General features: G+C 45.2%; 1 protein-coding gene across 1 annotated transcript in view; it reads right to left on the reverse strand.

Annotated features, from left to right (window-relative positions):
• LOC124009874 (retinal-specific phospholipid-transporting ATPase ABCA4-like) overlaps nucleotides 1-15,156 on the reverse strand; it is a 118,278-nt gene that overhangs the window by 56,085 nt on the left and 47,037 nt on the right. Inside the window, 9 exon segments of the mRNA XM_046322093.1 lie at nucleotides 159-336; nucleotides 1,925-2,113; nucleotides 5,430-5,522; nucleotides 8,813-8,890; nucleotides 8,893-8,995; nucleotides 9,991-10,191; nucleotides 10,878-10,976; nucleotides 11,424-11,547; nucleotides 12,209-12,385. Coding sequence (XP_046178049.1) covers nucleotides 159-336; nucleotides 1,925-2,113; nucleotides 5,430-5,522; nucleotides 8,813-8,890; nucleotides 8,893-8,995; nucleotides 9,991-10,191; nucleotides 10,878-10,976; nucleotides 11,424-11,547; nucleotides 12,209-12,385 — 1,242 coding nt within the window.

Consider the following 15,156-nt stretch of genomic DNA (forward strand, 5'->3'; position numbering starts at 1 on the left):
ATTCAATATTGTATAGGTGATATTCTAGACCACAAAATTAGGACAATAAAGTTAGTGCTCTGCAGACTAGGTAGAGGTTTTTGGGGGGGTAGCCTGGACTTCCTGTGGACTACAGCACAAAACAGATCTGGGGAGACCAGGCTAGGTACAATACATACATAGTGGTGGTTTTCCCGGCTCCGTTGTGTCCTAGGAACGATGTGATCTGGCCCTCATAGAAGGCGATGCTGAGGTGATCCACGGCCGGACGGGATCCCCCAGGAAACACCTTGACCAAGTCCTGAATCTCTACCCCCACGGTCAGCCCTGCTGGCTCCGGCTCAAAGAACAACTGACCTGTAGTAAAAAGGGAGGAAGACACCCAAAAGGGAGGAAGACACCTAAAATGGAGGAAGACACCCAAAATGGAGGAAGACACCCAAAATGGAGGAAGACACCCAAAATGGAGGAAGACAGCCAAAATGGAGGAAGACACCCAAAATGGAGGAAGACACCCAAAATGGAGGAAGACACCCAAAATGGAGGAAGACACCCAAAAAGGGAGGAAGACACCCAAAATGGAGGAAGACACCCAAAATGGAGGAAGACACCCAAAAGGGAGGAAGACACCCAAAATGGAGGAAGACACCCAAAATGGAAGGAAGACACCCAACATTTACAATGGTTTAGATCTGGTTCATATCTACAAGGCTACCACTTATCAGTTGGCCCATTGACTAATTGTAATTAGGGGGTCAGGTCTGGTTGCTATAGCTAAACCAGACCTGTGCATGTAAAGGCCAGGCGTACTGGTTATGGCTACACACCCCAAGCCAGAGATGGGCCATAGGTAAAGTGGCATGGAGGATGATAAATGATTTTCTAACATACATGGGATTGACTGGTCAGACAATCACCTGAGGCCTCTCTAGCCAATCACACAGTAGCTACGTGAGGCCTCTCTAGCCAATCACAGAGTAGCTATATGAGTCCTGTCTAGCCAGTTACATCATAGCTTCCTGAGCCCTGTCTAGCCAATCACATCGTAGCTACCTGAGCCCTGTCTAGCCAATCACAGAGTAGCTACGTGAGGCATCTCTAGCCAATCACAGAGTAGCTATCTGAGTCCTGTCTATTCAATCAGGGTACATGAGTCCTGTCTAGCCAATCAGGGTACATGAGTCCTGTCTAGCCAATCAGGGTACATGAGTCCTGTCTAGCCAATCCCAGCACATGAGTCCTGTCTAGCCAATCACAGCACATGAGTCCTGTCTAGCCAATCACAGCACATGAGTCCTGTCTAGCCAATCACAGCACATGAGTCCTGTCTAGCCAATCAGGGTACATGAGTCCTGTCTAGCCAATCACAGCACATGAGTCCTGTCTAGCCAATCACATCGTAGCTACCTGAGCCCTGTCTAGCCAATCACAGCACATGAGTCCTGTCTAGCCAATCACATCGTAGCTACCTGAGCCCTGTCTAGCCAATCACATCGTAGCTACCTGAGCCCTGTCTAGCCAATCCCACAGCACATGAGTCCTGTCTAGCCAATCACATCCTAGCTACCTGAGTCCTGTCTAGCCAATCACAGCACATGAGTCATGTCTAGCCAATCACATCGTAGCTACCTGAGTCCTGTCTAGCCAATCCCACAGCCCATGAGTCCTGTCTAGCCAATCACATCGTAGCTACCTGAGTCCTGTCCAGCCAATCCCACAGCCCATGAGTCCTGTCTAGCCAATCCCACAGCCCATGAGACCTGTCTAGCCAATCACATCGTAGCTACATGAGTCCTGTCTAGCCAATCCCACAGCCCCTGAGTCCTGTCTAGCCAATCACATCGTAGCTACCTGAGTCCTGTCTAGCCAATCCCACAGCCCATGAGTCCTGTCTAGCCAATCACACAGCCCATGAGTCCTGTCTAGCCAATCACACAGCCCCTACCTGTCAGGTCCTCTTCCTGCTCTTCCTTGTTCTGTTCTTCTTCCTGTCGTTTCAGCAGCTCCTCCCTCTCTCTCTCCATCCTCTCTCTCTTGTCCTGGTGTTTGCAGGGTTTCTTTACCCCCACGCCATTACACCTCCTAGGTGAACACATACTGTCTACGTCCTTGTCCACGTCGGGCTTCTCTGGATCTGCAGAGAGAGACAGATACACAGTCACTCTACAACGTTTCACTACTGTGGAACGTTGTAATGGGATGTTGTAATGGGACGTTGTAATGGGACAGAAGACCCATTACAAAGGTAGGCCATATCACTCCTTCAATCAAAGTTCAACCAGTATGTTCATATGTATGCCTGTATATACTGTCTATATATGATTATAATGTTCAAATACTGTCTATATATGATTCTATTGTTCACAAACTGTCTATATATGATTCTATTGTTCACATACTGTCTATATATGATTATAATGTGCATATACTGTCTATATATGATTATAATATGCATATACTGTATTCACATACTGTCTATATATGATTATAATATTCATATACTGTCTATATATGATTATAATATGCATATACTGTCTATATATGATTATAATATGCATATACTGTATTCACATACTGTCTATATATGATTATAATATGCATATACTATCTATATATGATTATAATATGCATATGATTCTATTGTTCACCACCCTGCATCACCAGCAGCCCTACAGTCCACACTCAAGGTTTCCAGCCAAACATTCAAGCAGGGATACCAAAAATGTTTACTTATATCCAAATAAATGATTCTTCAATCAACCAGAATACTTTATAGCATATTATGACCTGTCTGTATGTCTGTATGGTCAAAAAACCGCTCCCGCATCACCAGCCCAAGCATATCCTAACACCTTATCACAATACAATGAATAGCAGCCAAAAACTAAGTTACACTAACAACAAAGAATATATCTCAATCAGTAAATATAAATCCACCTAATATTTCATCATTTACATTCCAGAATATACATGGAGCTCCCCTTTTATACAAATATGTCCAGCTCTAACATACTGTCTATATATGATTCCACATACTGTCTATATATGATTCTATCATACCAGATTCTATTGTTCACATACTGTCTATATATGATTCTATTGTGCATATATGCCAGCAGCATACCACCCTGCATCACCAGCAGCAGACCAGCCCTGCATCACCAGCACCAGCAGCATACCACCCTGCATCACCAGCAGCCCTAATACCAGCAGCATACCACCCTGCATCACCAGCAGCCCTAATACCAGCAGCATACCACCCTGCATCACCAGCAGCATACCACCCTGCATCACCAGCAGCATCCCACCCTGCATCACCAGCAGCATACCACCCTGCATCACCAGCAGCCCTGCATCACCAGCAGCATACCACCCTGCATCACCAGCAGCATACCACCCTGCATCACCAGCAGCATACCACCCTGCATCACCAGCAGCATACCACCCTGCATCACCAGCAGCATACCACCCTGCATCACCAGCAGCATACCACCCTGCATCACCAGCAGCCCTAATACCAGCAGCATACCACCCTGCATCACCAGCAGCCCTGCATCACCAGCAGCATACCACCCTGCATCACCAGCAGCCCTAATACCAGCAGCATACCACCCTGCATCACCAGCAGCATACCACCCTGCATCACCAGCAGCATACCACCCTGCATCACCAGCAGCATACCACCCTGCATCACCAGCAGCATACCACCCTGCATCACCAGCAGCAGACCACCCTGCATCACCAGCAGCATACCACCCTGCATCACCAGCAGCCCTAATACCAGCCTAATGCATCACCAGCAGCCCATACCAGCAGCATACCCCTGCATCACCAGCAGCCCTAATACCAGCAGCATACCACCCTGCATCACCAGCAGCCCACCAGCAGCATACCACCCTGCATCACCCAGCAGCACCCTGCATCACCAGCAGCATACCACCCTGCATCACCAGCAGCATACCACCCTGCATCACCAGCAGCATCACCAGCAGCCCTAATACCAGCAGCATACCACCCTGCATCACCAGCAGCCCTGCATCACCAGCAGCATACCACCCTGCATCACCAGCAGCATACCACCCTGCATCACCAGCAGCATACCACCCTGCATCACCAGCAGCATCACCAGCAGCATACCACCCTGCATCACCAGCAGCCCTAATACCAGCAGCATACCACCCTGCATCACCAGCAGCCCTAATACCAGCAGCATACCACCCTGCATCACCAGCATGCATCACCTGGCTTGCATTCAGAAGATACCAGCAGGGTCACCAGCAGTCCTGCATCACCAGCAGTTCCTGGATCACCAGGAGACCAGATGCTGCAGCATAGTGGTGCATCACCAGCAGCCCTAATACCAGCAGCACTATTTCACCTGGTCTACCACCCTGCATCACCAAAAATATCCCAATGCCCGGGCAGTGATTGGGGACACTGCCCTGTGTAGGGCATCACCAGCCAGCATACCACCCTGCATCACCAGCAGCATACCACGTTAAGCAGGGTGCATCACCTGACTCTCTGAGGTCATCACCAAGATCCCATGGCACATTATCATCACCAGCAGCATAGGGATGTTAACCCTGGTGTCACCTGACTACCACCCTCTCACCAGCAGGTCATTAAAGATCATCACCAGGGCACTTAGCAGTACCACCCTGCATCACCAGGTGCAGACCACCGGTGCATCACCAGCAGCTAAATTCCCAATCTGCAGCCCTCAAACCATCACGGCATCACCTAATAATCCCCAGTTTACAATTGGCTCATTCACCCCCCTACCCAGCTCCCCTGTAACTAATACCAGTGGACAGAGACCAGACTAAAGACACTGCATATAGAGACAGAGACCAGATCAAAGACACTTACCAGTGGACAGAGACCAGACTAAAGACAGATGCTTATAGTGGACAGAGACCAGACTAAAGACACTTATAGAGATGGGAGACGGGTGTCCTGATTTAGGTCATTAAAGACACTTATAGAGACCCTGGTGTCCTGAGAGGTCATTAAAGATCACAGGGCACTTATAGTGGACAGAGACCGTGTCCCTAGACACTTATAGTGGACAGAGACCTGACTAAAGACACTTATAGTGGACAGAGACCAGACTAAAGACACTTATAGAGACAGAGACCAGACTAAAGACACTTATAGAGACCAGACTAAAGACACTTATAGTGGACAGAGACCAGACTAAAGACACTTATAGAGACAGAGACCAGACTAAAGACACTTATAGTGGACAGAGACCAGACTAAAGACAATTTTAGAGACCAGACTAAAGACACTTATAGTGGACAGAGACTAGACTAAAGACACTTATAGAGACAGAGACCAGACTAAAGACACTTATAGAGACAGAGAATAGACTAAAGACACTTATAGTGGACAGAGACCAGACTAAAGACACTTATAGAGACAGAGACCAGACTAAAGACACTAACCTGAGTCTGGAATGTTGGAGAGGGTGGGTTCAGACCTTTGCCAATAGGAGGGCTGGAATGGGAAGTAGAATGGTCGTCCAATCCCATACTGACCTGGAGAGAGGAGGGAGGGGTTTATTATACAGAACTGTATCCATTTTAGTAAACAGCAACAGCGTGATGCCGCTTCCAGGTGTCATGGAGTCCGACTTTCCTTTAGCTAACACTAACCACTGCACCAATAAGGGTTAACTACTGCACCAATAAGGGTTAACTACGGCTCCAATAAGGGTTAACTATGGCTCCAATAAGGGTTAACCACTGCACCAATAAGGGTTACCTACGGCTCCAATAAGGGTTAACTACGGCTCCAATAAGGGTTAACTACGGCTCCAATAAGGGTTAACCACTGCACCAATAAGGGTTACCTACGGCTCCAATAAGGGTTAACTACTGCACCAATAAGGGTTAACTACGGCTCCAATAAGGGTTAACTACGGCTCCAATAAGGGTTAACTACGGCTCCAATAAGGGTTAACCACTGCACCAATAAGGGTTACCTACGGCTCCAATAAGGGTTAACTACTGCACCAATAAGGGTTAACTACGGCTCCACTAAGGGTTAACTACGGCTCCAATAAGGGTTAACCACTGCACCAATAAGGGTTACCTACGGCTCCAATAAGGGTTAACTACGGCTCCAATAAGGGTTAACCACTGCACCAATAAGGGTTACCTACGGCTCCAATAAGGGTTAACTACGGCTCCAATAAGGGTTAACTACGGCACCAATAAGGGTTAACTACTGCCCCAATAAGGGTTAACTACAGCTCCAATAAGGGTTAACTACTGCCCCAATAAGGGTTAACTACAGCTCCAATAAGGGTTAACTACTGCCCCAATAAGGGTTAACTATAGCTCCAATAAGGGTTAAAGGCCCCAATAAGGGTTAACTACGGCTCCAATAAGGGTAAGGCTCCAATAAGGGTTAACTATGGCTCCAATAAGGGTTAACTACTGCCCCAATAAGGGTTAACTACTGCCCCAATAAGGGTTAACTACAGCTCCAATAAGGGTTAACTACGGCTCCAATAAGGGTTAACTACAGCTCCAATAAGGGTTACCTATGACTCTAATAAGGGTTAACTACTGCACCAATAAGGTTTAACTATGGCTCCAATAAGGGTTAACTATGACTCTAATAAGGGTTAACTACGGCTCCAATAAGGGTTAACTATGGCTCCGATAAGGGTTTACCAATAAGGGTTAACTACAGCTCCAATAAGGGTTAACTACTGCTCCAATAATGGTTAACTATGGCTCCGATAAGGGTTAACTATGGCTCCAATAAGGGTTAACTACTGCACCAATAAGGGTTACCTATGGCTCCAATAAGGGTTAACTATGACTCTAATAAGGGTTAACTACGGCTCCAATAAGGGTTAACTATGGCTCCGATAAGGGTTAACTATGGCTCCAATAAGGGTTAACTACTGCACCAATAAGGTTTAACTATGACTCCAATAAGGGTTAACTATGACTCTAATAAGGGTTAACTACGGCTCCAATAAGGGTTAACTATGGCTCCGATAAGGGTTAACTACGGCTCCAATAAGGGTTAACTACGGCTCCAATAAGGGTTAACTATGACTCTAATAAGGGTTAACTACTGCTCCAATAAGGGTTAACCACTGCACCAATAAGGGTTAACTACGGCTCCAATAAGGGTTACCTATGACTCTAATAAGGGTTAACTACTGCTCCAATAAGGGTTAACCACTGCACCAATAAGGGTTAACTACGGCTCCAATAAGGGTTAACTATGACTCTAATAAGGGTTAACTACTGCTCCAATAAGGGTTAACCAATGCACCAATAAGGGTTAACTACGGCACCAATAAGGGTTAACTACGGCTCAGATACGGGTTAACCCTTTACACTCCTGGTAATTGGCTCGGGCTACATTGCAATGTTTCTTACAGAATAAATATGAAAAAACATATTTATAATCATGGTAGCAATTGAAAGGGAACCATTTACAGATCCTGGGAAAATTATTAGACCAAATTTGAGGACACAACAGTTCACTTGACACAAGAATAAACCAAACGTTACACTGTTGATTTTATGTGATTTTATGTGCATTTTAGATTTAGTGTACTTTTCGCAAACATTTGTTGATAACGAAATCTGAAAATACTTTGAAATCAGTAATAATAATATAAATGGGAAATGTGGGGTACGTAAGACAAAACATTTACCAGGGTTTGAGTGAGAGGACTAACCGATGATTCCAAGTGGCAACACACACCTTCCCCAAAACGCGTACGGTTCCTCAGTCATTTCAATACACATTTATGACTCAAAGAAGAGTGACTAGCTACGTTATAAAATAGGATCTTACAGTGTTAGGCTTTCACAAGGCGATTCAGACAAACTGATGCTAATTTTGGTGCGGGTAGAAAGGAGTCATAAGTGAATTGAGGTGAATTTCCATGGCAACGTTTATATTATATACCAGACTGAGGGTTGAGGGGATGTTATGGAGGAGAAACCAAACTGCCACGAGTGATTTATCATCGAATAGATATGTGAAAAACACCTTGAGGATTGATTCTAAACAACGTTTGCCATGTTTCTGTCAATATTATGGAGTTAATTTGGAAAAAAGTTTGCGTTGTAATGACTGAATTTTCTGGGGTTTTTCATAGCCAAACGTGATGAACAATACGGAGCGATTTCTCCTACACAAATAATCTTTATGGAAAAACTGAACATTTGCTATCTAACTGAGAGTCTCCTCATTGAAAACATCCAAAGTTCTTCAAAGGTAAATGATTTTATTTGAATGCTTTTCTTGTTTTTGTGAAAATGTTGCCTGCTGAATGCTAGGCTTAATGCTACGCTAGCTATCAATATTCTTACACAAATGCTTGTGTAGCTATGGTTGAAAAGCATTTTTTGAAAATCTGAGATGACAGTGTTGTTAACAAAAGGCTAAGCTTGTGAGCCAATATATTTATTTCATATCATTTGCGATTTTCATGAATAGTTAACGTTGCGTTATGGTAATGAGCTTGAGGCTATAATTACGCTCCCGGATACGGGATTGCTCGTCGCAACAGGTTAACCCACTGTTCCTAGGCCGTCATTGAAAATAAGAATTTGTTCTTAACTGACTTGCCTAGTTAAATAAATAAAGGTTCCAGGCATTATTATGAGCCAGCCTCCTCTGCTGTACCGCCACTGCGTTCCAATTTAGGTGCTTTATCAGTGATCAAATCTGCTATTTTAAACCCATATACGGGTACAAGTGAAAAGGGCTACCCATTTTATGGGTGGCTTACTCTACAAACACACAGAAACACACAACCCCCAAAACACAACCCTGCACTCCCTCTAACCTGGGAAGACGTTGTCAAGGTACCATGCCAGGAAGCCATAGAGCACGGCGTCAAACATCATCATGCCTATGGAGGTGAAGGGTAGGCATGCCCTCTAGTGGAGATGTTGTCCCACTGGAGGCCCTGTTATATTCCTCAGACGAGACAGGTCCCAAAACCAAACGCTACTGGGGACAGCAGACTCTAGTACAGGCAGAAAATCATTCTATTGATCTATGTGTGAGGGTTGAGGGGATGTTATATTATATACCAGACTGAGGGGATGTTATGTTATATACCAGACTGAGGGGATGTTATGTTATATACCAGACTGACTGAGGGGAGTTATATTATATACCCAGGCCCTGAGGGGATGTTATATTATATACCAGACTGAGGGTTGAGGGGATGTTATGTTATATACCAGACTGAGGGGATGTTATATTATATACCAGACTGAGGGGATGTATATACCAGACGTTATATACCAGACTGAGGGTTGAGGGGATGTTATAATATACCAAACGACTACCAGACTGGGGACATGTTATATTATATACCAGACTCTGACTGAGGGGGTTATATTATATAAACTGAGGGGATGTTATGTTATATACAGACAGGTACCAGACTGAGGGGATGTTATATTATATACCAGACTGAGGGGATGTTATATTATATACCACTGAGGGGATGTTAATTATATACCAGACTGAGGGGATGTTATGTTATATACCAGACTGAGGGGATGAGGGGATGTTATATTATATACCAGACTGAGGGGTTGAGGGGATGTTATATTATATACCAGACTGAGGGTTGAGGGGATGTTATATTATATACCAGACTGAGGGGATGTTATGTTACATACCAGACTGAGGGGATGATATTATATTATGTTATATTATATACTGAGGGGATGTTATGTTATATACCAGACTGAGGGGGTTATATTATATACCAGACTGAGGGGATGTTATATTATATACCAGACTGAGGGGATGTTATGTTATATACCAGACTGAGGGTTAGTGTTGAGGGGATGGTCAACGTTATATTATATACCAGACTGAGGGGATGTTATATTATATCTGAGGGGATGGCGTTATATTATTACCAGACTTGGTACTGAGGGGATAGGGTTGGTGTTGAGGGCTGATGTTATATATACCAGACTGAGGGGATGTTATATTATATACCAGACTGAGGGGATGCCAGGCCACACAGAGGATGTGGGGCAGGTAGAGGGTAAAGTAGATGATACCACTGCAGGCTGCAGCCAGGTTGGCCTTGTTGAAGAACACACTGAGAAGGAAACACTGCATGATGGTGGCCATGGTGAACGTCAGGAGGAACAGGAACACTACCAACGGGTTGGAGTAGTTCAACACCTTACCAGCCTGATGGAGAAATGGGGGGGAAGGGGGGTAACACAGTTAATACAATGTCAGTCCTTTCTTTATGCACTTCTAAAGACAGTCCACTTGATGGCGATACTGTATACCAAATAGAACTGCCAAACACCCTCTGGTTGAGAAGGACAACCCTCTCCATACACCCTCTGCTAGAGAAGGACAACCCTCTCCATACACCCTCTGGTAGAGAAGGACAACCCTCTCCATACACCCTCTGGTAGAGAAGGACAACCCTCTCCATACACCCTCTGGTAGAGAAGGACAACCCTCTCCAAACACCCTCTGGTAGAGAAGGACATCTCTCTCCATACACCCTCTGGTAGAGAAGGACAACCCTCTCCATACACCCTCTGGTAGAGAAGGACAACCCTCTCCATACACCCTCTGGTAGAGAAGGACAACCCTCTCCATACACCCTCTGGTAGAGAAAGACAACACTCTCCCTTTCTGTTGTTTCCTTCCCCTCTTCCGTCTCGCCATAATAATGGCCGCCATTAGAGCTGTGCAGGCAGTCATCATCATAACCTGTCTATGAACCAAGTATACCTCCCTCTCTCTCCCTACCCTCATCCCCCTCTCCCATCCTCCTCCCCTCCCCCTCACCATGATGAAGCTGTCTATAAACCAGGTGTACCATCCCTCCTCTCCTCCCCTCCTCCCTCCATCCTCACCATAATAATCAGTGTGAGCAGGGCTGTGCTGGCGGTCATCATGATGAAGCTGTCTATAAACCAGGTGTACCATATCACTCCGTTTGTCACTCCCATGGCCTGCAAGAACACAACAGAACAAAATAGAACACAACAGAACAAAATAGAACACAACAGAACAAAATAGAACACAACACAATAAAATAGAACACAACACAACAAAATAGAATACAACAGAACAAAATAGAACACAACAGAACAAAATAGAACACATCAGAACAAAATAGAACACAACACAACAAAATAGAACACAACACAACACAACAAAATAGAACACAACACAATAAAATAGAATACAACACAACAAAATAGAATACAACAGAACAAAATAGAACACATCAGAACAAAATAGAACACAACACAACAAAATAGAACACAACACAACAAAATAGAACAACAGAACAGAACCAAATAAAATAGAGAACATTCATTGTCCATTAAAACATTTAATAAAATTGATTGTTTTAATCGTTTAAAACAATTAACGTTGTCTTGTTTATTTTTTACCTTGAGTGTCTCTTTGAGGCGTAGCTCCTTCTCCAGAACGATGCTCTTCACCGTCATAGACACAGAGTAGATCCACGCTAGCACCATGAAGATAGGGAAGCACCGGTTCAGAGTCAACATGAAGCTAGAAGAAGAGAGAAGAGAGGAGGAGGAGAGAGAGAGACAGAAAGAGAGAGAGAGAGACAGGGAGACAGAGAGAGAGAGTGAGAGACAGGGAGACAGAGAGAGAGAGAGAGACAGGGAGAGAGAGAGAGAGAGACAGAGAGAGAGAGAGAGAGAGAGAGAGAGAGAGAGAGAGAGAGTGAGAGACAGGGAGACAGGGAGACAGAGAGAGACAGGGAGAGAGAGAGAGACAGGGAGAGACAGGGAGAGAGAGAGAGACAGAGAGAGAGAGAGAGAGAGAGAGAGAGAGAGAGAGAGAGAGAGAGAGAGAGAGAGAGAGAGAGAGAGAGAGAGAGAGAGAGAGAGAGAGAGAGAGAGAGAGAGAGAGAGAGAGAGAGAGAGAGAAAAGACCATCATGATTGTTATAAATATTAAAATATGTTTTCTAGTTACAGTCAATCCTGGAGTACCAATGTGACTGCCCATGTTAGCTCTAACCCAGCACTAACTTACCTCCCAGAGGGCAAAGCTGGTTGAAATAAGAAGACCTTAATGAACTAAGTAACTCACACCATTACAACCAGAACCTTTACATAGACAGCCCATCAAACTAGTAGACCTAACAATCTGATTGTCCATGAGACATATTGGTGAGGTGACGGACATGTGTGTGGGCCACTCACAGGTCGTCTACATAGCAGGGGTATGGCATCTGTTGTACGTAGACTCCCAGGGGCCAGTCGTGTCCCGTCTGTATCTTCAGTATGCCATGCTCTACCATGTCCTGTAGATAGGCAAAGCCACCCCAGATATACCTCAGATCCTCAATAGGGTCTGCTCTGGGACCAGGGTCCCAATACCTAGGGAGGGAGGGAGAGAGGGAGGGAGAGAGAGAGAGAGAGAGGGAGAGAGAGAGAGAGAGGGAGGGAGGGAGGGAGGGAGGGAGGGAGGGAGGGAGGGAGGAGGGAGGGAGGGAGGGAGGGAGGGAGGGAGGGAGGGAGGGAGGGAGGGAGGGAGGGAGGGAGGGAGGGAGGGAGGGAGGGAGGGAGGGAGGGAGAGAGAGAGAGGGAGGGAGAGAGGGAGGGAGGGGGGAGAGGTAGGGAGCAGGGGAGAGAGTGAGGGAGAGAGGGAGAAAGAGAGATAGAGGCAGAGACTCTGGACGATTAATCATTTGGTACAAATCCGGACTACAAATGTACTGACAGAAAAATATGTGTTCCTTTGCGCAATATATATCCCCCCCCCCCCTCAGAATCCCCATATTTCTCAGAGGAGATCTCCCCCCCCTTCCCTAAGAATCCCCATATTACTCAGAGGAGATCTTCCCCACCTTTGAGGAAGAGACGTGTCATTTCCAGGCCCAGGGAAATGTGCTCATCTGTGGGGACACAAACGCATGCACAGGAACACTACCTGATCTAACGACCACACGAGGAGACAGCTTTATTACAGGCCATACTGTCTCTAACTGTCTTCATCTCCCCCATAGAAACAACAGGGACAGATGTATTACAGGCCATAGTGTCTCTAACTGTCTTCATCTCCCCCATAGAAACAACAGGGACAGATGTATTACAGGCCATAGTGTCTCTAACTGTCTTCATCTCCCCATAGAAACAACAGTGACAGACCACACGAGGAGACAGATTTATTACAGGCCATACTGTCTCTAACTGTCTTCATCTCCCCCATAAAAACAACAGGGACAGATGTATTACAGGCCATAGTGTCTCTAACTGTCTTCATTTCCCCATAGAAACAACAGTGACAGACCACACGAGGGGACAGCTTTATTACAGGCCATACTGTTTCTAACTGTCTTCATCTCCCCCATAGAAACAACAGTGACAGACCACACGAGGGGACAGCTTTATTACAGGCCATAGTGTCTCTAACTGTCTTCATCTCCCCATAGAACCAACAGTGACAGACCACACGAGGGGACAGCTTTATTACAGGCCATACTGTTTCTAACTGTCTTCATCTCCACCATAGAACCAACAGTGACAGACCACACGAGGGGACAGCTTTATTACAGGCCATAGTGTCTCTAACTGTCTTCATCTCCCCATAGAAACAACAGTGACAGACCACACGAGGGGACAGCTTTATTACAGGCCATACTGTTTCTAACTGTCTTCATCTCCCCAACAGTGACAGAAACAACAGCTTTATTACAGGACAGATCTCCCCAACAGTGACAGACCACAGGGGACAGCTTTATTACAGGCCATAGTGTCTCTAACTGTCTTCATCTCCCCATAGAAACAACAGTGACAGACCACACGAGGGGACAGCTTTATTACAGGCCATAGTGTCTCTAACTGTCTTCATCTCCACCATAGAACCAACAGTGACAGACCACACGAGGGGACAGCTTTATTACAGGCCATACTGTTTCTAACTGTCTTCATCTCCACCATAGAACCAACAGTGACAGACCACACGAGGGGACAGCTTTATTACAGGCCATAGTGTCTCTAACTGTCTTCATCTCCCCATAGAAACAACAGTGACAGACCACACGAGGGGACAGCTTTATTACAGGCCACTGTTTCTAACTGTCTTTCTCAGTGACAGACCACACGAGGGGAACTTTGTACAGGCCTTCTAACTGTCTTCTCCACAACAGTAGAACCAACAGTGACAGACCACACGAGGGGACAGCTTTATTACAGGCCATACTGTTTCTAACTGTCTTCATCTCCCCAACAGTGACAGCACTGTCAACAACAACGGAAGGGATCTGTTGCAGCTCTGTAGAAGCCTGGGTCTGTACTTTGTCAATTGTAGGTTACAGGAGGGGACTCTTTGGGGAGATTCACCTACTGCTCACCTCTTGGCCACAGTACAGTAGACTATATGATCACAGACATTGACCTTTTCTCTCTCAGCTCATTCACTGTCAAGCCACTAACACCTTTGTCTGATCACAGCCAAATTACGTTGTTCCTCAAAAGAACAGACATGGCAACCATCAGACATTCACAGTCCAGTTAGCTGTACAACATCAGACATTCACAGCCCAGTCAGCTGTACAACATCAGACATTCACAGTCCAGTCAGCTGTACAACATCAGACATTCATACAGATGGGCCCAAAACAGCACAGAAGAATACCAGAAAGCAACCAGTGACCAAGATATCCAGATACTCAGATAACATTCACTCACAGTAAAGTAGGCATCAATCTGGCAGTAAAAAAACAAACTATATATTCAGGCAAACGGCAAAAGAAGCACAATTGAAATTGATAAAAGAATTAACGTAAAAAAGATCACAGATGACAACTGGTTTGATGCAGATTGTAAAATTATAAAGGAAAAAACTTAGAACACTATCCAACCAAAAGCACAGAGACCCAAATAAATGGTGAACTCCGCCTTCATTACTGTGAGACTTTAAAACTCTATAAAACGTAACACTCAGAACCAAAAAGCACAGTACAACAGCAAGCAGCTGATACTAATTGAAGAGTCCATAAACACACACAACTTCTGGCAAAATTGGAAAAAACTTTAAAAAATCCAAACGAGAGGAATTAGCGATACAAAATGGTGACATATGGGCAACCCATTTTAAAACACTCTACAACACCGTTCAAACTGACACAAATGCAGAACGCCAAATT

Source organism: Oncorhynchus gorbuscha, linkage group LG22, assembly GCF_021184085.1.
Source record: "Oncorhynchus gorbuscha isolate QuinsamMale2020 ecotype Even-year linkage group LG22, OgorEven_v1.0, whole genome shotgun sequence".
Classification (NCBI taxonomy): domain Eukaryota; kingdom Metazoa; phylum Chordata; class Actinopteri; order Salmoniformes; family Salmonidae; genus Oncorhynchus; species Oncorhynchus gorbuscha.